At 36.9% G+C, this 26290-nt stretch overlaps 2 protein-coding genes across 3 annotated transcripts in view; both read left to right on the top strand.

Moving 5' to 3' along the window:
* Positions 1-43: 43 nt before the first annotated feature.
* On the top strand, positions 44-10112 carry LOC111864418 (rhomboid-related protein 4). Its single transcript, XM_023851652.2, has 4 exons — positions 44-272; positions 4468-4795; positions 6843-7076; positions 9888-10112. The coding sequence occupies exons 1-4, from the start codon at positions 156-158 to the stop codon at positions 9920-9922; spliced, it is 714 nt and encodes a 237-aa protein (XP_023707420.1). The 5' UTR covers positions 44-155; the 3' UTR covers positions 9923-10112.
* Positions 10113-18875: 8763 nt separating this feature from the next.
* The window catches only part of LOC111864424 (importin-11), a 45814-nt gene continuing 38399 nt past the window's right edge, over positions 18876-26290 (top strand). Inside the window, exons 1-2 of one of the 2 annotated variants that reach the window (XM_023851655.2) lie at positions 18876-18938; positions 20044-20180. The gene's annotated coding sequence lies outside the window, so the exon portion shown is untranslated. Of the gene's footprint in view, positions 18939-18985; positions 19200-20043; positions 20181-26290 lie in introns of those variants that run through there. The other variant, XM_023851656.2, reaches the window with a different exon arrangement.

Genomic DNA, 26290 nt, shown 5'->3' with positions numbered 1-26290 from the left:
CGGTTTGGTCACCGTGAACGGAGTGATCCGTGCTTGCCTAAACCAATAGCCAATAGGATAGCACTTAGTGTACACCACATGGAAAGTTTGAATGTTGTGTAAGATGGTTAGTCTTTCTTAGGTAAACGAAAGGCAACTGGTGAATTATTACGAATATGCAAAGGCGAAGAAATCGGGGGCTTGAATTAGGGGTAGTACTACTGCTCTCTGAAATGATGAATGTTGGCTTTCGTCAAATTCCTACAGTCACGTTGTGCACAATAGTAGGGCAGGTAAGCTCGACCGTTATTAGGGTACGAATAGTCCGCGCCCTAGCTCAAGCGGTTAGTCGCTGGCGGTCGCATACATACATACGTACCAATACATTTGCGTTTCTTTAAAATATTCATAAATGTGCCACCGACACCGAATATAAAACATGTCAACAAGCAAACAAAACATTGGACACTTACACATTCACAAATAAAATCAGTAGCATATATAATCCATACTTGTCAAAAACACATACAATAGTTAAAAGGCAATACAAATTGCAGCAAGTATATATAAGCACAGCCAAGGACATAGTGTTTAGTGAAGTTTGCACTGTCAGACACATCTTTTCCTTAGCTGTAGGTCTTGACAGAAAAGCAAGAATTCCTCAACAGTATAAGAAGGGTTTTGAAGCAATACATCCTTTAATTTCCCAATAAACTGTTTTTTATTATGTACTAACTCAATTAAAAAATCAGGCAAACTATTAAAAACTTTTACACTCATGCAATAGACCCCTTTTTGCCTCTTTGTTAGATGTGATTGAGGCACATGTAGGTTTCTAACTTGTCTTGTTGATTTACCATGAATTGTATGATTAAAAGTATAATGCCCCAAATTGTTTATCATTAGTATCATTAAAGATAAAATATATTGAGAGGCCAATGTCAGAATTTTTAATTTTTTAAAAACTGTTCCACATGATTCTCTGGGTTTCATTCCCATCATTGTCCCGAAGGCCTTCTTTTGTAAAAGAAAAATCTTCTTAGCCTCCAACGAGTTTCCCCAAAATACTATACCATATCTCATAATTGAATGAAAGTATGCGTGGTAAATCATCCTTAGTGTTTCAATATTGCTATACAATTTCATGTTTCTTATTGCAAAGTTTGCCTTGCCCAATCAGGGTCTTATCAGTTTCAGTGCCCAAGAATTTAATGTGGGTTTCCTCATGCAATATCTCATCATTAAACTTTAAATGTATAGACATATTATCTCGATTAATTGTATCAAATTTTAACACTTTAGTTTTTTCAGATTTAGAGACAGGCCATTACATGCAAACCAATGGCTTAAAGAATTCAACACAATGTTAGACCTTACTTGGATTTCATCAATATCAATACCAGACACTACTATGCTTGTATTGTCTGCATACAACAATAACTTATTATTAGTATTTAATGCTGATGATAGGTCATTGATATATAAAAGAAACAGCAAAGGACCCAAAATCAAGCCCTGCGGCACTCCATATTCAACAATCTCCCATCCTGAACAACATTTTTCATTCCCATTAGTATACAATTCCACCCTTTGCCTTCTATTTCCCAAATATGACTTCAACCATGTTAAAGTTTCACCACCAAGTCCATATGCTGCCAACTTGCTCAAAAGGATATCACGAACCACGCAATCAGAAGCCTTTGTCAAATCACAGAAAATTCCTAATGAATGACGGCGTTGTTCCAAAGTTTCTAATATATGATTAGTTAGGGCATAGATTGTAGTTTCCGTACGTCTATTTTCTCTAAATCCACACTGAGCAGATGAAATTAGATTAATAATGTTATATTTTAGCATCCTGTTGCACTGATTTATGTCCATGATTTATTCTGACCATCTTACAGTGCATACATTTATTCACCTTACTCTTCTCTCTTGCACTACATGTATCGGCACTAAAGTGCCATCTTCAGGTGCTTTTTGATGTACGTCGAACTACTGCATCGCATGCCCTGTTGTCTTTATACTAAAATAACTAAAATATATATTCGTCATATATATTGCTAAATTTTGAATGTTAAAACTGTTCAGGATTTGTCATCCTTATGTCGTATCTCAGTACGCGAGTCACACCTATCTTCTTCTGTCGGAGTATTCTTCCTACTTTCATGTATTGTATGATTTTTTGACTAATTCCACATCCTATGGTCTTTCTGACTAACATAAGGATCTATGGAATGCTATATATATGTATGTATGTATGTAATGCTCTCTTATACTTACAAGATATTGTTATGCCTTTCGTTATCCATTTATCATATTCTAATAGATGTTGTAATTGAGCAGTGGTTTCACTATTTATTTTTGTGGTTCTCTGTTTCAAGGGTGTTGAATTTACTTCCGCAATAATATTATTTACTGTAAGAAGTTGAGCATCATCGTCAGAGAGGCCGTTGACTATAGGAGATGTACAAGAATAACTTAACCTTGCATTATCTACAAAGATATTATCAATGGCTGTGCTTAAGGAATTTTTAACTCTTGTTGTGAAATTCACTGTGTGTGACAGATTGTATGTCCTTATTAAAGAGTTTACTTGTTTTTTGTGACTGCTTTCATTTAAATAGTTTATGTTTATGTCTCCACAGATTATAAACTCAGACTTTGGATTGTACAGGCATTTTAAAGTTGCATTTAGTCTCCTTAGAAATTCATTAACCTCTTCTAAAGGTGCTCTGTACAGGCTTAATATAATTAGGTCAGATGTTTTAGTTACTGGCTGTATTGCACAGATTTCAAAGTCTTGCTCCTTACAGTGATGAGAAATATCAATTTTACTGAAATGTAGATCTGTCTTAACAAAAACACACTCCTCACCCCTGTAGGCTCTTTCAGCAAAACTTCAGCCCAACAGGTAACCATTCATTGACAGGAGCAGCAATTCCTGTTCAACCATGTGATGTTCACTTAAACACAATATGTGAGGGTTTATGTTGTCTATTTCAAAAGAGTGTAGTAATTCATCACTTTTGCTTCTCAAACCTCTGATATTTTTGTGAAAGATATTTATTGAATTTAATGTTTCTGCATTTTGTCTATGAATTTCCAAGACTGCTGGACTGCATTTAATATGTATGTTAGGCATATTGGTACTTTTGAATTTAATCTAAATTAATTAAGATTTCTGTAACTAAACTGCTCACAAGGCAGATTAAATCAGTGGTCACATGTCTCACTTGTATTTTGGAGGTTCAGACAAAGTCCCAATCAAGATAGTGTCTAACTTAATGTTTCATGGTTTTCCTTAATCCTTTTATGAAAATACTGAGATTGCTTCTTGTAATAACCCACACTTGTTTCAGTTCACTTTACATAATCATTGTCTTATTTTGTTTGATGTTGCATACTCTATTCAAAAAGAGAATTTTGTTCAAAATAGTGGCAAGATGAAATTCTAAATCATCTTACCATTTTTCAGTTTGTATCTTGTATGTAAATTGAAATTTCATTCATTCATCAGTAATCTGTCAGACGACAGGTCCACAGTCTCTTCCAAAACAGTTCCTCCACTTAATGCGATCTTCTGTTTTTGGAAAGAGACTATCCAGGAAAAGTGATAATGTGGTAGTTTTTCCATTTGCTTTCCACATCGCAGTACAACTGCCGTTCAAACCACTCTGGTCACGCCTGTTGCTATACGAACTTGAACCATCTCGAGCATCATTTGCTCTGTGCTTCAAGTCGCTGCTGATGACGCTGCTTCCGGCATCAGTTTTTGGTGTCTCTCTTCGTCTGATGCCTACCCTTTGACCTGTCCAGCAATTGAGGCCCTGCCAGTAGCTACGATACCGCTGGTATAGCTCTCAGGGTCCTTGGCATACTCAAACCCCCTCACCACGATAAGGTGGAGACACCAACGAGGTGAAATTGAAATTTACGGAATATAAATGTGAAAGAAATGTATGCAGTTTTATTTGTAAGGTAATGGTAGCACAGTGTTTGTAAACAAATTTAACAGTGAATCATCTTAAAAATCTGAAAACATCAGGGCTTAAAATGATTTTTTGTGAGATCAGTGACAATATATTTGAAGCATATGGTCAGGAATGGATTTTTGTATCTAGGTAAGTACTCCAGCATCAGTTGAAAAGCCTGGGAGGTGATGAAGCCTTATTATAAAGGTAATTATTAGAATGCAGTCTGGCAAATAATTATAAGAGATTCATTTCTGCATGTCTCAATGTTGAGAATGGCTTCAGACACTGGAAGTAGCTTAAAAAATGGCTCTGGAACTAGGTAGATGGTGTCTAACTATGTCTACACACATTTCCACTTATGTGTATGATAAGGTTATTCTATCCATTTGAAATATTCATCTGCGAAAACATTCGGATTCTTCCAAAGTTAATGTTTGTGAGTACAGTCGGTTAGGAATTTTCTGTCATTAATGTATGGCTCAATATGCATGTAACTTGTTTTTATTTCTAGGTCCTGTTATATTTGGGGATTATACAGGTCCCATGGGAAAAGTGGGAAATTTGTATCAGTGCAGAGACTATCTTAAAACATCGTGACTACAAGCGTCTATTTTTCTCAACTTTTGAACATGGAGATGATATGCATCTCTACTACAATATGATTTCTTTCATGGTGAAAGGCCGGTCACTGGAACGCCGCTATGGAAGTACAAATTTTGGCTTTCTCCTCCTCATGATATCAGTTTTAACTAGTGTGATCTATGTTGGCCTTGGTTACACGTTGACCGAAGTTCTGCACAATTCATATTACATGAGATCATGTGCAATTGGATTTTCAGGTAACCAGGTACTTTTCTTACAAGTATATTCTGAAGGATTCTGACAGTGGTATATAACACTCAGAATTACTGGAGTTTTGGACTTTGTCCATCATCCGGCATTCTGAAAACTAGAACTCAGACACGTCATAAACTGGATCTGTTTCCATCCTCAGGTGTGGGGCTAGTGATGGAGGTTATCTCTTTTTAAGGGACCCAACAGAGTATGCATCTCCTCCTCACCTGAGGATTGAAACAGATCCAGTTTCCAAAGCACAGTTCTGTAGTTTTTAGAATACTGGATGATGTCCAAAAACCCAGTAATTCTGATTTTTCTTACAGTTGGAAGGTTTGTTGTGTAATTAAATCAGAATCATGGTTACAGTATGATTAACTTTTCCATTGTTTTCAACAGTTTATTGCATACTTTCCTTATTTTATAATGAAAGGCATATGATACATTATATTCATGCATCCATCTTTGCCCGCTCGTCTTAATAACTGAAACAGGTGATAGATTTTCATGAAACTGAACATCGTGCCATTAGAGGCCATCTTTATATTTATTTAGACCATAATACCACCAATGTAGTGTACAAAGTTATAAGGTGGGAGTGACACTGATGCTATGTGATGTAGGGTCCACGATTACTGGCAGGGGGGAAAGCCAGGCAACTGCCCTTCCCTGGAATTCTAGAAAAGGAGAAATATATAATAATAAATATTAAAACTACATTAATCATGAATATGCAGTTTGAATACTCCAGGATTATCAGTAAAAATAGTCATAAATGACTTACACAAAGTTTGTGTGCAAAGATTCTGCCTGCCCTGTCTTGGAAAACTGGCTGTCCTCCAACCCTCCAGAAAAATTCTGATTGTGCCCATGGTAGGATTATGTAATCTTAAAAGATAGATATTGTGACATGATGCCTATGGAACATCCATCATGGCGCAAATGGGAAGGAGAACGCATATTTCAGCGTTTGTTGCTGGTCAACGGATAAAATTTCCTAGACAACAGAATTTAATGCAATATTGGAATTCTAATGGTGTATTTCAATGACTACAACAAATTGTTCGAAGAGTTGTATGACAACGGGAAAACCAAACTGTTGAGAAAGGTGTTCCATAGGCGGTCCGCAAAAGGCCTATTTAAATGGGTCAAATGTACCAGAGAGGACAGTGGAATTCTAGCAGTTGCCAAGAACAGTTGAGTTGAGTTCTAGCAGTCACCGAGCAGATCAAAAGACACTTCACTGAGATCAACAATGCAAGAAGAATTGTGATAGCGAAGAAGAAGAAGAGGATGTTTATAATTGTACGTGTGACTGTTAGAGTGTGTCCAATAAATATTCACTCAAATCCAGAAACCCACGTGAATTATTGTCGCATTGTCTAGGAAACACATGACAACTGGTGTGTGCTGACCAGCAACGGACACTGAAATGTGTGTTCTCCTTCCCATTTGGTCCGTGATGGATGTTCCATAGTCCAGCTTTTAGGCAACACATCACAATGTTTTAGAACGTAGAACAACACAGTGGTTGCATGGAATTTATATTTAGCTTTTGGTTTGGTAACTAACAGACCAGTGGGACCATGTATGTGAATCTTTAAATGGAGATACAAACGTTGAAACTCATATCTTGTATAATATTGTGACATGCAGACCAATTTCTAGGAAATGAGTTGACGACCACATTTCCTGGGGTACAAAAATGATAGTTGTAGATTCTTGGAAACCAGCTCGTTGCTGTGGAATCAACAGGTGTTTCCGTGGATATGAACATTCGACAAACATTTCCTATGATACTGATATGCTATATAAGTGGCTGTTAGATAAAAACCAAGTCAGTCACAGTAGAATAAAGAAACCAGGAGTGAACAATAGAAGACAGACTAGAAGAGATGACAGTCTTAGGCAGTCATTTATTGTGAGCTGTTGTAATCGGATGTGATTAAGAGAGACTGTGAAAGATGTTAATAAATCCAATCCAAAACCCGTTATTATTAGTCACTGAGCCATAAATACATGACAATATATTTGCTATTTTCTTTTCTGCAGGAGTTATATTTGCACTGAAGGTGCTAACAAGCTATGAAACTCCACCAGGCAGAGAATTTATAGGCTTTCTGTGGGTTCCTACACGCTATGCTGCTTGGTTTGAATTGATACTTATCCATTTGCTTGTTCCAAATACTTCTTTCATTGGCCATTTTGCTGGGATTTTGGCAGGGCTCATCTACATAAGCACACCAATTGGTTCAATTATGGATGGATTCATCTCATCACTAACAGGTGTGTATGTATTACAATTGTTCTTTGCAAAGTAAAAAGGAACCCCTAATGTGGATGTAATGTTTGTCCATCCAACCTATTGTCAGTTCCTGTTTGTTGGACATATTGTTTTAAAATTTTACATATAAGACTCAGAAATTTCTGATTTGCAGCCATGTTCATCCATAACAAAGCTTACATTACATGGGGTTATAAATGAACTTTTTCATGTATATTATGACCCATTAATCAGGTGTTTTATATGAGAGATGTTCATAATATTAGTCAGCTGTTTTTAATTTTTAGTTATATTCACTGATTAAAAAGTCTGCTTTCTGAAAACCATAAAGGAATATTTTATGTATATCATAAACCAGAGTTATGTATAGTGGTGACACTTTAGACTTGTATTCAGGAGTGCTCAGTTCAAATCCCAGCCAAGCCATTGGCTATCTCAGCTGAATATTTTTGCGGTTTTCCGCAAGTGTAGTCACTTATCGTCCTGCCACTCCTTGCTATGCAGGGTGTTTCACGACTTTAGGGCATAACTGCATGGGGTGATTTCCTAGGTTTTTGTGATCAAAAAAGTTCATATAAACATGTGTCTGATTTTGGACAGTTACAGAGTTATGATCATTTTTTTCATTCCCGTACACGCCCTCGTATGAACCGCGTCTGTCAGCCAGCAGGTCACTATTTTTAGCCAGCTACAGAGAGAGCATTCTCGTTATCTCAACACTTGAGAGCGGGGTGGGTTGGTATGTTTGTATGGTATGGTATGGTATGTTCGGTTCACAACCAAGCGGGAGCCTGCGTTGCGACTGGCAGTGACATTTTCGAAAATCAGCTTTAAGCACCAATAAATTCAAATTAAAGGTAATTTAACAAAGTTAACTTTACATTCATACTTTAAATGTATCATGTATTATGCTGGTTTATTATTTTCTTCCGTTTATTGTCAGTAATCATTACCTTCTATTCTGAGTTTAACATGGTCATAACTCCATAACAGTCCATAACATAACTTTTTTTATCACAAAGACCTAGGGAATCACCTCTTGCAATTATGCCCTAAGGTCGTGAAACACCCTGTATAGCATAGATACTGACAGCACTGTAAAATAAACCATAATGAAATCACATAAACTGGTAACCAGTTTGGGGAGATTTGGTACGAGAGATCTAAGTATGACACATTACCTGACCACTGTGGTTCTTGCCATATTGATGAAATAAAAGGTCTGGTTTACACGAGGCCATAAATAGGCTTTCCATGAATCCCCTACACCATTTCACAGGTTGTGGTGGTGTTGTAATATATTATTTTGCATTGTTATGTTATTGAAATATTAATTTAATCAAATATATTTTTGTTTTTTTGCTGAAATGCCATTTATAAACTGGTCACAAGTAAACTTCATCTGCAAAGGGAATATTGGGAATATTACATACTACATTGTGGATACACACTTTCTAATCTTGATGATTATGTGTATGAATGAACAAGATAGAGATGTCAGCTCAGTCTTTCCAGATGCATGCTGGGATAGTACCTAGAGAAGGCTGTAATTTCTGTTCCCTCTCTCATCTTCTCCACTTCACTGGCAGTAAGGTTGTCAGCCTTACGTGCCGACCGTGCTTCACTCCCCAGGAAGATTATTTAATTAATTCCTGGTACTCATTTCTGTTAGAGGCTGAGTCGACCCTAAGGGCATAGTGCAACCTGAAGAATTAGGTCAATTGAAAAAATCCAATGACCTCATCAGGACTTGAACCCCCAACCTTCTGGCTTGTAGCAGAGTACCTCAACCACCTATGATACCACAGTACTTAAGAATCTATAAATTAAACACAGTTTTGAATTTGTAACAGTATACTTATATCTTGAGATACTGTTTCCATTTCCATGAGTATTCATTGTATTAAACCTTCCTTATGATACGTATATTTTTCAGATCAATTGAAATTCACTCTGAAGGCATTTCACTGAAGTGTAGCATATTTACATGGATATAAATTTCAACTATATTATGGCCCTACATCTGTCTTTGATTAAAAAGGTCTGACATAAGAATTTTATCATGTATATTGATATAAATTGTTAGTAATGATGTATATGTATTGTTTTCTGTGTTTCTTTATGCAGGAAGGTTACAAACTTGTATTATGATGTACTTTCCCTCTGGCCAACCAGATTAGATCAGTTGTATCCCAATTTCATTCTAGGTCATACTCCAGTTAGTAGCATGATATCCCCATTAACCTTTGAAAACATGACAGCAAGAAAGCAGGAGTTGTTTGCAGACTAGCTGAAATTGTCAGTACAACTGTCATGAGCCATCTGCTGGGTACAACATGAATAGCTTCCCATGGTTTTCTTGTCAGTGAGAAGATACAAATAATGTCACTTAGGTCTTTGTGTGATGGAAGCCTAAAATTCAGCTAAATGGTATACAGAAATTAAGTTCCTACTTCACAGAAAACACTTTGCCTCTCCATTACAAAGACCAATTATTTAATACTGTTTATGGAAATATTTTCTCTTTACCATTAGAACAATATGAAACACGAATACTTTGTATAAGCCAAATGCTGAGTTTCTTGATACTAAACGAGAGCAATACATATAGCAACAATTGTGCTTTGAAGGGTTAAGTAACACAATTTCATTGTCTCCTACGCTGTCTCATACACACACATATTGATATAACTTCGCATACGTTAAGTACATAGTTATCACAATAAATTAAACAAATAATAAGGAAGTACTCTGAATTAATTCTTCTGAAGCCTTTCAAATGCTGTCACTCATGATTTTGTTTTCTTTTGCAGGGGAACCAATAATACATTACAGAAATTATTATTGATACATAACAGAAACTGCCTTTCATCTGTCCACCATGAGAAGCAGAAATAATTAAAGAACTTTATATTTTTTATATGTGTTCTAGCTAAGTATTTAAATTTAAAACACCAGGATGTACAAATTAGGAACTACTTGTGAACATGGCCTGCCAGGCACACTGTAATAGCATATGAAGTTTGTTTGATGCCTCACTCTGTGGTAATATTTTGTGTAATACTTATCATTTCATTGATAAGTTGAATGAGTGAATGAATGTATAAGGGGTGGGTCTTCTCGGCCCTTGCACCGCAACCTAAAGTGATCTATTGTGCTTCCCCTTTTGATTATCCCCTCAGCAATCCTACGCTTCAAATGGAGCATAGGATTTTGTATGTGGGGGCGTCGAAATAGTGACTTGGTTCCTACAGTATTGGCCCAAGTGACATAATCTTAAATAAGCTAAGGCCTCACATTCACACAGGATATGTGTGGCTGTTTCATTTTCTTCTTGACACCTCTCACAAGTGGGACTATCACTTAGTCCCAGTTTGAAAAGGTGTCCTTTAAGGTGACAGTGTCCTATAAGTAGTCCCACCACCCATCATAGCTGGTTCCTGTTTAACTTCAACAGTTCCTTCACTCTTTTAGCAGAGGGTCCTCGTATGAGTCTCTTTGCTTGCCTGAGTCCAGTTAAGGATCCCCAGTATTTCTTGTGCTTCATATTTGTCAAATCCCTGATTGCATTTCTGGCAACTCCTATAGAGATGCCACAGGCTGGTTCAGGTCCTATGAACAGATGTTCAGCTCCAATCCTAGCCAATTGATCTGCTGTTTCGTTTCCATCAATACCCTCATGCCCCAGCATCCATATCAGTTGTACCCTGTTGTGTTTGGCCAGTTCCATGAGGGTTTGGTGGCAATCCCAGACCAATTTTGAGTTCATCTGGTGTGTGTCAAAATTTAGAAAATCCTTCCTAACTGCCTAACTTGTCATCACTTAATTTGTCGGCAATTTCTATAGACTGTGCAACTGACACCGGATGGCTAAAAAATGTATGACGTCGCAACTCTGGCTTCCGGCGGGTTTCCAACTTGTGGTTGACCCGATGCATTTCAATTTATAAAACTTATAATTATTTTCTAATAAGTTAAACACAAAATCGATCCATTAATAACCTGGGGCACAACACTGGTTTCGGTGTAGAGGATATGTCCTCAACGCCCTGTCCCTGATATGCCTATCCACTATTTTCTCCATTGTTTTCAAAAGGAAAGTCGACAGACTAATAGGATGATAAGCCTTAGCCTCTGTGTAATCAAGTTTCCCAGGCTTTGGGATAAACGTCTCCTTAATTTTCCTCCAGGCCATGGAGTTAAAACCGTATGCCATGCAGGCTCTATATATGCAGCATAGGTATGGAACTAAGAGTTCCACCCCATGCTGCAAAAGTGCGCCGGTACAATTCCATCTGTTCCCCCTGACTTAAAGGGTCTAAAGGTATTCAGTGTCCATCTGATTTTTGATTAGTGAATTATGACTTTGGCCAGGTTCCGGTTTGCCTTGTTCATCCTGCTTTGGCAAGTGCCCAGGTTCTGATGACCCTGTCTGTCCAAATTATCAATAAATTTTTAATCAGGAAAGTGAACCCTAAATAATTCATTCAGTGTCTCCCTTCCTGTTTGAGTATACTGTCCATTAGGCAGCTTAATCGTGCTGATCTTATTGGTCGCCTGTTTTGCCGTGATCCTCATGAGTCTGGCACCGCCTCGTACAGCATTGATCTCCTCTCAATGTCTCCTCCATGAAGATCGCTTGGCTTTCCTTATTTCTTTGTTGTAACAGGTAAGGGCTTCCTTGTAGGTGTCCCATTGCCCTGTTCCTTTAGCTGTATTAAACAGCCTTCTCATTTTGGTTCTAAGCCCACTCAGCTGTTACTCCACCAGTGCGTTCTCCTTGATTTGCGAGTGGTCCTAGCTGGACAATTCCAATAAAAGGACGAGATAATAGCCTATTGCAACTGGTAACAGACCAATCAACATCCTTTATTGTGCGTATATTTCACGAGATGGTCTCCAGATTTACCTTTGGGTCGTCTTTGTAAGACTCCCAATTGGTTCTCTTAGGATTCCTATAAGTAGCTTGATCTACTGTAATGTTGCTTATTTAAAAGCATATATATCTGTGATCCGATAAGGACGACTCATCAGATACATGCCAATTACTTATCAGGTTTCATATTTTATTGGTCCCTAGTGTCAAGGCAATAACCTCCTGCCTATTGCAAATCATAAAGGTAGGCACATTACCTTCATTTAGAATATTANTGTCTCCTCCATGAAGATCGCTTGGCTTTCCTTATTTCTTTGTTGTAACAGGTAAGGGCTTCCTTGTAGGTGTCCCATTGCCCTGTTCCTTTAGCTGTATTAAACAGCCTTCTCATTTTGGTTCTAAGCCCACTCAGCTGTTACTCCACCAGTGCGTTCTCCTTGATTTGCGAGTGGTCCTAGCTGGACAATTCCAATAAAAGGACGAGATAATAGCCTATTGCAACTGGTAACAGACCAATCAACATCCTTTATTGTGCGTATATTTCACGAGATGGTCTCCAGATTTACCTTTGGGTCGTCTTTGTAAGACTCCCAATTGGTTCTCTTAGGATTCCTATAAGTAGCTTGATCTACTGTAATGTTGCTTATTTAAAAGCATATATATCTGTGATCCGATAAGGACGACTCATCAGATACATGCCAATTACTTATCAGGTTTCATATTTTATTGGTCCCTAGTGTCAAGGCAATAACCTCCTGCCTATTGCAAATCATAAAGGTAGGCACATTACCTTCATTTAGAATATTAAGGTTCGAACTCACCAAATATTCCATGAGTCATTCTCCTCTTGGGTTGATGTCAGTGCTCCCCCATAAAAGCATGGTGCGTGTTGGCGTCACACCCAATTATCTGCTTTTTCCTAAGATGGTAATATTCAACAATGTCCCTCACTTCTTTGGAAGGTGGTGGTTCATCCTAGTCATACTGAAGGTAGTCTAAAGTGACGATGAGCTCCTCACAGCCTCTGCCCAATGTGTATGTCATCCTCACCGTTGCTGTGTCTCTGGAACAGTACTCCAGCAAGGGTAAAGCATTAATGTGATTATTAACATATATGCATGATCTCACATTTTCTCCAGGTACAACAGAATAAACTGTTTCCCCTGAATACGTTAATCCTCTTATTTGGCCCCTATATATCCTGAATAAGTGCTACATCTACTTTTGCCTCAGCAAGTTGTCTACATAAAATTGCCATAGCAGCCTTGCTGTGGTGTAGGTTAATCTGAATGAATTGTATGTTGTGTGTTATGTATTCATTCTGTAATGCTGGGAAAGGTGTCTTCCTCCATTCATTCTTCCACAGCCCCTGTGGGTACTGCCTTCTGACCTTGGCCTCTTAACCATTATGCGATGAACGGCATTTAAAGTAAACCTTACTGGGTGGACAGAGAATATTTAAATTTTCTTACCAGAAATGCACAACTTTTATAAATTCGCTGTAAAAGCAAAGAAAATTGGAATTTCAAAGCGAAAAATTATCATCATATTCAGAAAAGAATATCGTTTTAGATTTTATAAACAGCACGGCGATATTTCAATGTTTTCATCTGAAGATCACAATTATTTTTTTAAAAACGGTGTAAAAATTAGAAATACAGAATTTAAAACCAGAAACGAACACTGTGCTCTGTATAAAACATAACTTTGCTATTAAATACTCTACTTTTAATTAATCATGCAGATTACCTTAGAAATTAAGTTGTGTGTGATAGGCTTCAAAACATCCATCCACACAGAGCCCGACATCACATTCTTGACAGTGAAACCTCAAGTCACTCCTCCGTCCATGTTTGCTGCATACTACGCACCTTCTCCGTGGCGTTCATTTCTTCCCAGAAAGAGCAACCCTTTGAATGAAATGTCTTTCATGTAACCTCAGTATGACATTTTGTTCCGCCCAGCCACTTCGCACTTTCCGCTCCATATCAGCAAACTGTTCAAAAAGCACCTGCACCAAACTGACTCTAAATGTGAGGTGATCCATTTTCGTTCCTGTGTTGTGTCTGTATATTATCATGGCATTCACGACTGTCACATTCAGAAGTCTTCTGAAAAGTTTCATATACCATTTGTGCAAACATTTTCTTTCTACTAGGTAAGTTTGCAACAGCTGGTCTTTCAAGTCCCCCACCCCCATCTACTTATAATCAATTACACACAGGGGTTTCTGTTTTTCTTTGCCTCTCTTCGAGTCACTTCTCATTTCAGTGTTGTGATAAGTAGAAATCATTAAAACATTCCTTTTATCACGCCACTTCATAAAAGTCACTGGCACAGAGTGCTGGGCAATAATCTCTCCCTGTTTCAGTTTGGCATATTTGATTACCTTGGGTACACCCTTTCTGTTTAATTTTAGAGTCCCAACACAATCAGTGCCCTTGTGCTTCAACAGTCTAGCCAGAGCTGGGGAGTTGTAGAAATTATCCAGCCAAACTATATGGCCTTTTTTGAGTAAGGGTTCCAACAGATGCAGAACAATGGCCGCTGTTTTATTGTTCTCCTGTGTTACAAGGGATGATTGGAAAGGTGTATCTTACCAGTGTATACCAGGAAAGACCACAGATATCCAGAATTGGAATCACATAACTCATAAGTCTTTATGCCAAATTTAGTAGCTTTCAGCGATAAATACTGCACGAAAGACAAGCGACCCTTCCATAATGTAAGAGATTCGTCGACTGAAATGTTCGGCCCGGGAAAAAATAAGTTCTGGAATTTGTAGTTCAGGTGCGATAGAACAGGAAATATTTTGTCAAGTTTTGGAGGGCCTTCATAATTTGCTATGTTAGTGTTGTCTGCAAAATGTAAGAATTTCGTTATTACTCATAGTTCCAACCTGTCCCTTGATATCACATCACCAAGGCCTGGGGTTGAAATAACTCGTTTTTTAAAAATATGACCAAAGAGTAGGCTTTTGAATGATCCCCATTAGCAGGATCAAACCAAGGACAACATAAATTTCATTGTCTGTAACTGGAGTCCATTCCCATACAGGGGATCTACAAGGGAAAAGTCTCCCTCTAGCATTTATAAATTGTTCTGCATATCGATTTGTTTCCACAACAATGTTATGCATTGGTCCCTGCTAAAAAATAACAAAAACACAGACAAAATGTCCTGAACATTTACTGCAGAGTTTTGAGGTCCGGAATGACCAGAAAATATTTCCCCTTGCCCATGATATGTTCCCATGTCCTCCCAAATAAAGTCACTGCCACTTTCCTCCTCCGCCTGGCTATCCTCTTCATCTACAGCCCCAGCAACAACTGCAATATCATCTTCAAGGTTTTCACTGTCACTACTCAGAAACTCGTCTGACTCATTGAGAATGTCCAAAACACTCTCTTCTTTCAGACGTTTGCTGCTAGATGCCATGCTTTTAGTACAGGGATTTAAAAATTTTTAAAACCTGGAACAGACAATTTTACTGCATCCTTCTGATACTTGCAACCCACGCACTGTTCATGGAAAGCAGAACTGTTATGGACTGGCATATGCACACACTCTTATTTGTTTACTAGCTCAGAACAAAGCCCCATTCATTCTGCAGTCAAAGCTATGCGCTTATCTAAGTGCCGCATTAGTATTCACCAAGCTAATGGAACTACCTAAGTGTGTAGGAACAATAATCACGACTCTAAACACAGCCTGAATATATTTCCTCTGGACAGGTTGTATAGACATTTTTGCAAACATAGGCTTCAAAGACCATACATGTATTTATGTCAAAACTTACAGCTACATTTCATGTACAATGCTACATAATACAATTTTCGGTAGAAAACACACACATTTTTCAATCGAAGTCAGAGTTAGAGGGCGTGTGATGCCGCATATATGCGGCAATCGGCGACATTTAAAAAACCAGCCGCACCGCATATAAACGGTGATTGTCGCGAAAGGGTTAAAGATACCGACAGGGGTTTCTCCCTGCTTGGGCGAGCGTGCATTTCCTGGTTACTGACTGACCCTAGTTCCTGCTTTGCTTCCCCAGCTCTTGCCCTTTTTAACTTCTGTCTAGCACATCCAGACAAGGCTTTTTTCTCTATATGGGGCCCAGGGTTCGGACTAACTGCCACCCAGCCACAAAATCCATGATTATATGCAATGTACGTTTCCTTTCTTCTTTCTTTATGGTCACCTTTATGTGTTCAGTTTTTCTTTTCAATTTCTTCTATGTTGTTATTCCCACAAAAATAACAATGAAGTCACAAGAAAGCTTCACGACTGTACAAAAAGAACCGTCACACTCTCTTCATTGATAAGTTAGACTTTGCTGTGATATTTTACTTCAGTGCTTGGGTAGTCAATGAAATTTCATTTTATTACACTACTTCTAAATATATATCATATATGTACAATTCTGTTTGACTTTCCACAGCATTTCCATATCCCTCTTAATTCCACACAATATTAAATTGATCACTGTCATTGCTATATTTTCTCCAGAACTTCTGCGTCATCAACTTCACCCAGGGTTCAGGCCAATTGCCACCCAGCCACAAAATCCATGATAGTATGCAATGTCCATTTCCTTTCTTCCTGTACTGATATATTGTGTCGAGGTGCACTAGCAACCACAAGATTTTATGGTCACCTTTATGTGTTCAGATCTCTTCGATTTCTTCTTTGTTATTCCCACAAAAATAACAATGAAGTCACAAGAAAGCCAAAATTTGTGTAGAACTTCACGATGTTAACGACTGTACAAAAGAACTATCACACCTCTTCATAGTTAAGTTAAGACTTTTCTGTGATATTTTACTTCAGTGCATGGGTGGTCAATGAACTTCATTTTATTACAATGTTTATAAATATATATTATATATACAATTCTGTTTTTTTTTTTTTTTACTTGACTTTCCACGGTATTTCCTAATCCCTATTAATTCCACACAATATTATGTTCATCCAGTACCGATTCACCTATCTTACATGTTGGATTAGTGTTTACTGTATGGTATATAATGATTGGATGTTAGTGAATAATTTGATAGAATGACTGTGGATGGAAGCCATCATGTTCTAATTTAAGGTACTAGTCGACTACTTCAACTTTTAGCTGATGAAAAGTATCAGCGCTGGTGGTGCAACAGCTGACAACAGGAAAGAAAGAATGCTAATCCTTGTGCTCACTGCAGAAACCTGTTCTTTACTCACCAGAAGAGCTTAACGTAACTCACATATTTCCCCATTTAAATTTCATGCAGCCAAGTAGTATTATTATCCTGATGTGGGAACTGCCCACATTCAAGCAAGTGTGACAACGCAAGCGTCATTGCTTAGCAACGACAAGTAAACAACGGTTGCTAGGCAGAAGCAAGTAAACAGCGGTTGGATGGATAGAGGAAAATCACTAATGTTTTGTTGTGCTCTTCCCAGTACAGAATCTTTGTGTACATCACAAGATCTCTGATAGGTCGAAGAAACTATCAGCTCTTAACCCTCTCTATGTTCACAAGACATCTCTTCATTTTATTATGGTGTGTCTACCACATATGGTGCAGCTGTATGATGAAAGCTAAATCACCACACCATGAACACATGATTATTAAGCACATAGATAGCTTTGCCTCTACTACATAGTTTAAGGTCACCCTAGCTCATATAATAGATCTAAGGGAAGAAAGCTGTGAGTGGAGATTTAATATGGGTGACTGGATTCCGGTGGGCTGGTTTTTTCATAAATTGGGAAAATCTGCAGTGGAAACACTAGATGATTGCAGTGCTGACTGGCAAACAGTAATGTCCTGGCCCACATTCTGAATGGTATTCAGTTCAAGAATTATGTGAACTGGAAGATAATCCTCAGTGTGAAACAGATGCAACAAACAATCAACATATACAACTTCTACAATCATCGCAACAATTGAAGAAAGCAGTCTTCTGGGATTTGGCACCGTGTATATGTGGTGTTAACCGACGTTTCGGAGGAACGTATCGCCTCCATCTTCAGGGTAGAAGAAAAAGTATAAGAAATCTNTATATATATATGGTTCAAAAAAGTTTACACATATATATATATATATACGTATCTATATTAGGGTAGTTGGTTGAGGGGCTATGCTACAAGCTGGAAGATAGTGGGTTCAAGTCCTGATGAGGTCACTGGATTTTTTTCAATTGACCTAATCCTTCCAGCTGCACCATAGCCCTGCGGTTTACTCAGCCTCTAGCAGAAATGAGTACCAGGAATTAAATAATTTTCCTGGGGAGTAAAGTGCGTAAGGCTGACAACCTTTGAGCCGATTGTCTAGATAATGTGGACCCTCAACGTCTCACAACCCTATGGGCCTTCACGGCCTGGTACACGGATAGCTTTACTTTTTTTTACTATATATATATATATACATACACACACACACAAAACTGATCAACCAGACTGGACTAGTCTAGACACTGACTGGAACAAGAATCATACATGTGATTAAATAGTAAAAATAATTGGTTAAAACTAAATTAATTGATTTTTAAAAAGCAATATTTGATTAACAGAGAGGCCTCTTTGATCACCCCCAAGTAAACATATCGTATATGACACCATCGTTTCGATCGTTTCCAACCCCAAGGACTGGGTAAGGACCTAGAAGTCTGACATATTCACTAAGAGACTACACAGCCCATAATATCAGAATGGCCCTATCTTCCTATTCATCTTTAGATTTTCGAATACAGCACAGAAAATAATGAATTCTTATTAGTCGAATCTGAAAGAAATGTTTCATGCAGCATCCATTCAAAATGTGTCTTTTTCGTGATACTTCCGTGTTAACGTCCGTGATTGCGTGTACTGATTATCCATGGAAAGCGACTGTGACCAAAGACGATGAAGAGAAATTTGTCGGTTAAATTGTTGGCCAACCTGGGTTTTCATTTAACGTTGGAAACAAGAGAAGGAAGTTTTCAAAATGCGTAAGAGATAAATGTAAGTAGATATATTGTTTATATGTAAGTTAATGTAGTAATTTCAAATCCTCGTTGAAGTAGGTAATGTCATTTGTATAAGTTCATTACGGCATTATAATGGAGTGTTGGTGCTGAAGTTGTGTGTTTCAAATCATCTCAATAGATCACTAGGAAGAAGCATGCTCGAATTACGTAACTTCGTCGTATTTCCTAGGGCCTACCATTTACCATTAGACGGGGAATGAAATATTAGTGATTTATGTTCATAAAACCCATTTAGGTATGCAAGATTTTCTGTTGTGCAGTATCCATGGAGTGTGATTATAATTAAGTAGTAAACAATAAAGCTACTTTTTGCTGACAATATTATGTGCTAAGGTGCGACACATTTCTGTGTGAAGTCGGGTTGACATTGGAATTAGTTTACGGGAAAATGGTACTGCCACAGAGCGATTATGTCCATAAAGCCGATTTTGGGCTTAGGTTTGTATGCAGNGAGAAAGCTCTAGATCGCATTAAGTGGAGGAATTGTTTTGAAAGAGACTGTGGACCTGTCGTCTTGACAGATTACTGATGATGATGATAGAAGTATATTTTTTTTAATTTTGTGTGTGTGTTTTTTTTAATATAAATTGTACCTAGTAGAATGGAACTTTGTTTTGGAGGAATATACCAAGTAGCAATATTTAATAAAACGTATTTAAGAGATCTTCGTACACTTGGTAGTATGATTGCAGACCTTAAAATTTGTTAGGCATATTTTAGTGCATATTTCATCGACATTTTAAATCTTCAGTTTAACAACATGATTAACTGTTACTTATTTCTCGTGTGATTTTTTATGTAATTACACCAATTGAGAACTGTACTAGTGAACAATTTTGCTTATATTTGGATAGTTTTAAAATTTTAAAGTGAATCCAAACGTGCATGTTAAATTTTCAGTGGTCTTGGGAAACACATTTTCCATTCACATACAGACCAAATAAAGTACTGGACACATTTATTTAAGTAACTACACAGATTTAGGTAATGTATTTTGGCACTCAGAATAAATTTGGTTTCATGGGGAAGAACATTGTTAACATTTCTCTGCATGCTAGGAGTCCATTTTGTCCTTTCAGGAAACCTTCATTCATTAAATTTCAAATACTGATGTGAACTACGTCTGTTATACGCAACCTGTGACATCCAAGACTGACCTTGAGTAAAAAAGAAGTATGAATGACAAAAATTACATCTTGGGAACCACCCATATGAGGTTAGTGTTGGTGTTTCATTTCAAGCTATGTATTTATTATCATTACTGCAGATATTGTGAATAATTTAATTAATTTTAATTTATAGTTTTAGGAGGAAGCTATAATTAGAGCAAGGTAATTTCTTATGAATAGACCAACAAATTAACTTCATGGAACTAAGCGCTTCTTGAGAAGCTGCCAGTTGTGCAGCTGCTCATGAACTTCCCAGCATTTTATGGAACCCCAAGGTTTATTAACCATTTTCACAAGAGCCCTCCATTGGTCCCTATTTTGAACCATATCAAGCCAGTCCATACCACCTCATCCTATCTGGGATCCATTTTAACATTACCCACCCACGTATGACTTGGTCTACATAATGGTTTCTTTTCTTCTGGCTTTGCCATCAATATCCTATATGCATTCCTCTTCTCTCCCATACATGCTACATGGCCTACCGATCTCATCCTACTTCACTTTGCCATTGTTATCATACTTGGCAAAGAGTAGAAGTTATGAAGCCCCTCATTGTGCAGTTTCCCCTAACCTCCTGCCACTTCATCCCTCTTTGGACCAAATATTCTCAAACACCCTCAGTCTGTGTTCCTCCCTTAAACTAAGAGACAAAGCTTGATACCCGTACGGAACCACAGGCAAGATTATAGTTTTGTATATTCTGATTTTTACGATTTTAGACAACGGATGAGAAGACAAAAGGTTCTGGACTGAATGGTAGCAAGCATTACCCAAATTCAGTCTCCTTTTAATTTCTTCCTTAATTAAATATTGATGTGTTACTGTCATTCCGAATTATATGAAGCATGTCACATTTTCAAAGGATATATCACATATCTTTATGTCATGATTTTGCCCTGTATTCTGGTGATGAGACAACATGTACCTAGTTTTGTCTGTATTTACTTCTGAACCAACCTCCTTAGTAGTATCAGTTAAAGTTTCTGTGTTTTGGTTTCTGGTATCTGTGTCTTCTCCCAGTAGATTTACATCGTCAGCATAGACCAGCAGCTGATGTGTGCCATTTAATCTCAGTCCCACCTGTTATTCTTGGAGCTTCCTAATGGCATATTCTAAAGCAAAGTTGAAAAGCAGTCGTGATAAAGCATCTCCTTGTTTTAGACCATTTTGGATAGGAAATTTATCAGACAAATGTTTACCTATATGGATTTTACCATACATTTTCTTTTAACACATTTTAATCAGCCTACCTAGTTTCATGTGTACCCAAACTCAATGAGAATATTGTACAATATTTCCCTCCCAATTGAATCATAGGCTTTATTGAAGTCTATGAGTTGCTGATGTACTATCTAATTATACTCCCATTTTTTCTCCAGTATCTGATGAATGCAAAAGATCTGATCAGTATTTGATCTGTTATGTTGAAACCCACACTGATGTTCCCCAGTAATTTCATCTATGTAGGGACTTAACTTGGAGAGAAGAATACTGGATAAAATTTTGTATGAAGTAGATAGCAGTGATATCCCACAATAATTACTGCAGTCTTTTTATTGCCCTTGTGAATTGGTGCACTAGTAGACTTCTTCCTGAAGACCATAGTTGTAACATCTCTTATCCACCCATGTTCACCAGATGTTACAGTTCAGGTTTTGGTAGCCCTGTTTCATATTTGGAAGGTGTCAGGTGTGATTGGTGATGATGAGGTTGGCTGGCTGACAATTTCTGTGGTTTTGCTCAGTCCTACAAGACAAATGCTTTCATAATATAATAAAATGGAACTCAGTTTTCTTCTTTTCTCCCTTACTGTTTTGCCACACACCTTCAGTTCTGTTGATTAATTTGTAGACACTACATATTGAATAGAAGCCTGATAATTATATGTTGAATTACAATACCTGTGGTGGATTAATTGTAAGACATTTCTCATATGTAAAATGTAAATACATCGTGTGTCTTGTGCTTTTTCTGCTATGGCCTAATTATTATGTTTATTTGTACTATGTCTCATTCCACAGCTGGAGTAACTGTGATTCGTGGAATCCATGTAATCTACCCATCTGTCTATGTATGTATGTATCTATCTACCTTCCTATCCATCCATCTGTCTTTCCCAATTTTATCATTTACAATAATCCTACTTCACAAATGTGTATACTTTAATGCAGTTGAGGAAACATTGTTAAATGAAATAAATGGTATCCTTCTAGATCTATTTTTCAGCTCTGTCCTGCTCTTCTTATTAGTTAGTAAATATGGCATATATGACATGCAAAATAAGATATCTGCCAGAAAAATAAGACATTTTCAGTATGTCACAGCATGTCACTGTGTTACAGAGAGCTGCAAATCCTGTTTTGGTAGCCTTCTAAAATGTTAGTATGCCTCATTGGTAGGTTAGTTTCTGTTGCAGTAAGTCTTTTGAAAACTCATGTTATGTAGGACTGTAATGTCTGAGGAAAACTATTTGAGATTCTGATAATGGTGGTTATGAAGAGTTCCATGATGGTTATACTGGTGACATCTCCTGTTGGTTGATATCAGTCTTATAGGAGAGCCATTAGGAACTTTCTGTTTTTGCACTCTTGTTGGGTCATTCTGCCTTTTGGCAAGGCAGCGGGAACTGACTTGTTGCATTGTGTTTCCATCCTCTTTCCTTTATAAACCAGAATGTCAGCAAACTGATTGCTTTGCTTGCTACCTGGTTTCTTGCTTGGTCTATTCTTTGACCCTGAAGGTGGTGTTGACATGTTTCTCTGAAACGTTGATTGACTTGAAACTACAGGATGTTATATCCTAGAAGACAGAGCTCATTATCTGTTGCAGATTTAACCTTTAGACAAATTTATAGCACTCTCCACTTTTCCATGCTGTTCATATGGATGGAGCTACTCTTTTGAGTATATAAATGATTTACCTAAAATAATAAATAAGGATAATAACATAGTTCTATATGCTGATGACACCAGTATCATAATTACTGTTACTAATAATGTAAACTTTGAAACAAATCTTAACCAGACCTTCAAAGATATAAACGCTTGGTTTAATGTTAATTTACTTACCTTAAATTTTAATAAAAGTCAATATTTAGAGTTTTGGTCCATGAATTCTTGTAACACAACGACACAAATTAATTATGATCAGGAAAGTATCTCCAGTGTAACAGAAACTAAGTTCCATGGTTTGATTATAATCAAACCATGGAACTTAGTTTCTGTTACACTGGAGATACTATGCTGTTTCCAAGATAATACATCATCAATAATTATTGATGATGTATTATCTTGGAAACAGCATATTGACCTAGTGATCAATAGATTATCCTTTGCGAAATATAAAACATATTGTATCATTTGCAACGTTAAGGCCAATCTACTTTGCTTACGTACACTCCATCATGAGTTATTGTAGAATCTTCTGGGGTGGTTCCTCTCATGCCAGGAAAGCGTTTATCATGCAAAAGAAAATTATTAGAATCATAACAAACACTAAACCTAGAGATTCATGCAGGGATATTTTCAAGAAAGTGGAAATTATGATGTTATATTCACAGTATATATTCTCATTACTTTTATACATAATTAATAATAAACATTTATTTAACTTCAATAATGAGATTCATGAATATACAACTAGATCCTAAGGTAATAAAATGTACCCATTGTGAATACTTCAAAATTTGATAAAGAAGCCTATATAACAGGTATTAAAAGTGTTCAGTCATATTCCACGATCAATAAAGATTTTGGTCAATGATGAGAAAAGCTTTAAATTTACATTAAAGAGCTTTTTATGTCATTCTTTTTACTCTGTAAACGAATACTTTCGATATAAAGAAGACAAAGGTTTGTAATCCAGATATTCTCTTGAATTGTTTGTTAGGTTGATTTTCCACATGATGTATTACCCACTGTCTAGTCGCTGGGCATTTAAAGGTTTAAATTTTATGGAAGTATGGTGGTGTAATGGACCATCTGTTTTAAATAACACATAACAGTAAACAATTAAGATGGTCGTGAATGGTTTACTTATGGCTCATTTCCTTTTATCCTGTAGAGGAATATGTTAATTAATAATTTACAGATTTTAAGGATCTTGCTATGAAATGACTGATTGTATATACTGAATTTTTATTATATATTCAAATTTTTAATTCCTGATGAAATGTATTATATTTGGACTGTTAAATTAAGTATTTGTAGTTATGTGATGGAGAGAATTACATCAAACTTCTATATTATGAATAGGTATTTTGTATTAATTTTAGATTGTGACAACGATAATCATATATCAACATAAATTTCATCATATTTGAATATTTTATGTACAAATTTTGTACTGTGACTGTATTGCATGTTGATGGGTCCATTGTTTTTATGTATGTGTGTATGTATTTTGACATCTTCTATATCCTATGACATGTGTGACCTGAAAGGATCTAGGGAATTTAAAATAAAGTGAAAGTGAAAATGTTGTGGCTGTACTGCCATGAATATAACCTGTTCATAGACTTTTTGGTATTGAGACAGACTGCAAAGCTTGTGGCAGTAACATATTAGTTAATACACCAGCTTTTGTGAGTGAATTAAGCAGCAACATTCTACTCTTTCATTGTTCTTCAGTTTTTGTAAGTAATTGTCTTGTATGAATCTTGTGAAGTTTTCATGAGCAGGTCAAGTAACATGGGTATCAGACCTGTGTTGAACAGGCTAATGTCTCATTCTTGCACACAAATATGATTGGACTAAGTGTGGAAACCCGTAACATTGTTATAAATAATTGTAGTCGTTACTTGTAGGTTGTTCAATAAACCAAAAATGATCTCTACGGCGTATGCAGTAACGAAACACGTTACACTGGTGTCAGAAGTGGGATCAGTGTCTAAATACATGACAACTGGTGTCAGAAGTGGGATTTGGACTTACACACGTGACCAATCAGATTATCTGAAATCTATTGTTACATGAAAACTTTTGAGCCTTTCTGTACAAAACTAATTTTTTGCTTCATGAGGGAAGTCACAGAATTATTTCAAAGCAGGAAATATTTTCTGTTAGTGAAATCCATTGCCGTGGATCAGAGGCACTATTCAAACTCTGCAGTCTCTTTGTCATCAATGATTATTATTATTTTTTCTTTCTTTTGTTTTGATCTCTTGACTTCCAACAAGATATCTGAGACTGATGGCTGGTGAAGGTGTGTTCACCTGTAGAATATCATGCTCAGCTGATGTTTGAACTGTGAAATAAATCATGTGGTGGAGGGAATTCTACATATATGTACACATAATTTTAACAGCATAGTTTGAAGTATTTTAAGACCCTTGGTTGCAGGGGACCTGAAATTATGGGGCCACCTATAGCTGCATGGTAGGTGGGGAAGGCCCCGGTGATGGGACATCTTTGTGGATATGACACACTTTATCATTTACTTTATGATAGTTGTGTGGTATAAACAAGTGTATCTATCGTCTGTCTTTATTCCTGTTGGTCCCACATGGAGAACAGGGCATCAATGAAATGCTGTTTCACTTCAGTTTCTTAATCTTAGTCAGTCAGTAGGACTCTGTGGCAAGGCCAGTACCTACACAGGACAGCACAAACAGAATAAATACAGACATCGTCCATGCCTTGAGTGGGATTCAAACCCACAATCCCAGCATTCGAGCAGGCAAAGACATTTCATGCCTTAGACCAGTGGTTCTCAAACTTTTTACCTCTGAGCCCCCTCCTGAGAAGAGAAAATACTCTCAGGCCCCCAGCGTGTTTTTTTTATCAAAATAGAAGTCATGGTATGTTTGCTGTTTCATTCAGTTTATTTTGTGTTTTTCTACATAATATTTAGCAGTTTTGTTACTCAAAATTAAAGTATCACAATACTAGGCCTACAATAAAGTTAGTTTTAACACTTGCAATTAACCAAAATATGTATTGAAATGAAACGATATTTAACTAACAAGTATTTAATTTTTTTCTGCAAAGAAAATAAAACATTTAAATGTCAAAGTTCAGTGTGATGGATGGGCCTGCTTTTGAGAACAAAGTTTATTAAACATGGTGTAATATCAGAAATGGCCACTCTAACTTCTTTAGCAATATTTGGCCTTGAACGATACTTTGATTTTATAGCTGCCAAAGCAGAAAAGCCT

Source organism: Cryptotermes secundus, unplaced genomic scaffold (assembly GCF_002891405.2).
Source record: "Cryptotermes secundus unplaced genomic scaffold, Csec_1.0 scaffold511, whole genome shotgun sequence".
Classification (NCBI taxonomy): domain Eukaryota; kingdom Metazoa; phylum Arthropoda; class Insecta; order Blattodea; family Kalotermitidae; genus Cryptotermes; species Cryptotermes secundus.
Note: the sequence above shows the minus strand (reverse complement) of the source record. Positions and strands in the feature narration are given on the sequence as shown.

What these genes read in the sequence shown, in the direction of transcription:
- LOC111864418 (XM_023851652.2), top strand. Translation starts at nt 156, where the DNA reads ATGCAAAGGCGAAGAAATCGGGGGCTTGAATTAGGGGTAGTACTACTG. An exon ending in ATGTGCAATTGGATTTTCAG is followed by an intron (nt 4,796 to 6,842) that starts GTAACCAGGTAC and finishes TCTTTTCTGCAG; the next exon opens with GAGTTATATTTGCACTGAAG. An exon ending in ATTCATCTCATCACTAACAG is followed by an intron (nt 7,077 to 9,887) that starts GTGTGTATGTAT and finishes TTTCTTTTGCAG; the next exon opens with GGGAACCAATAATACATTAC.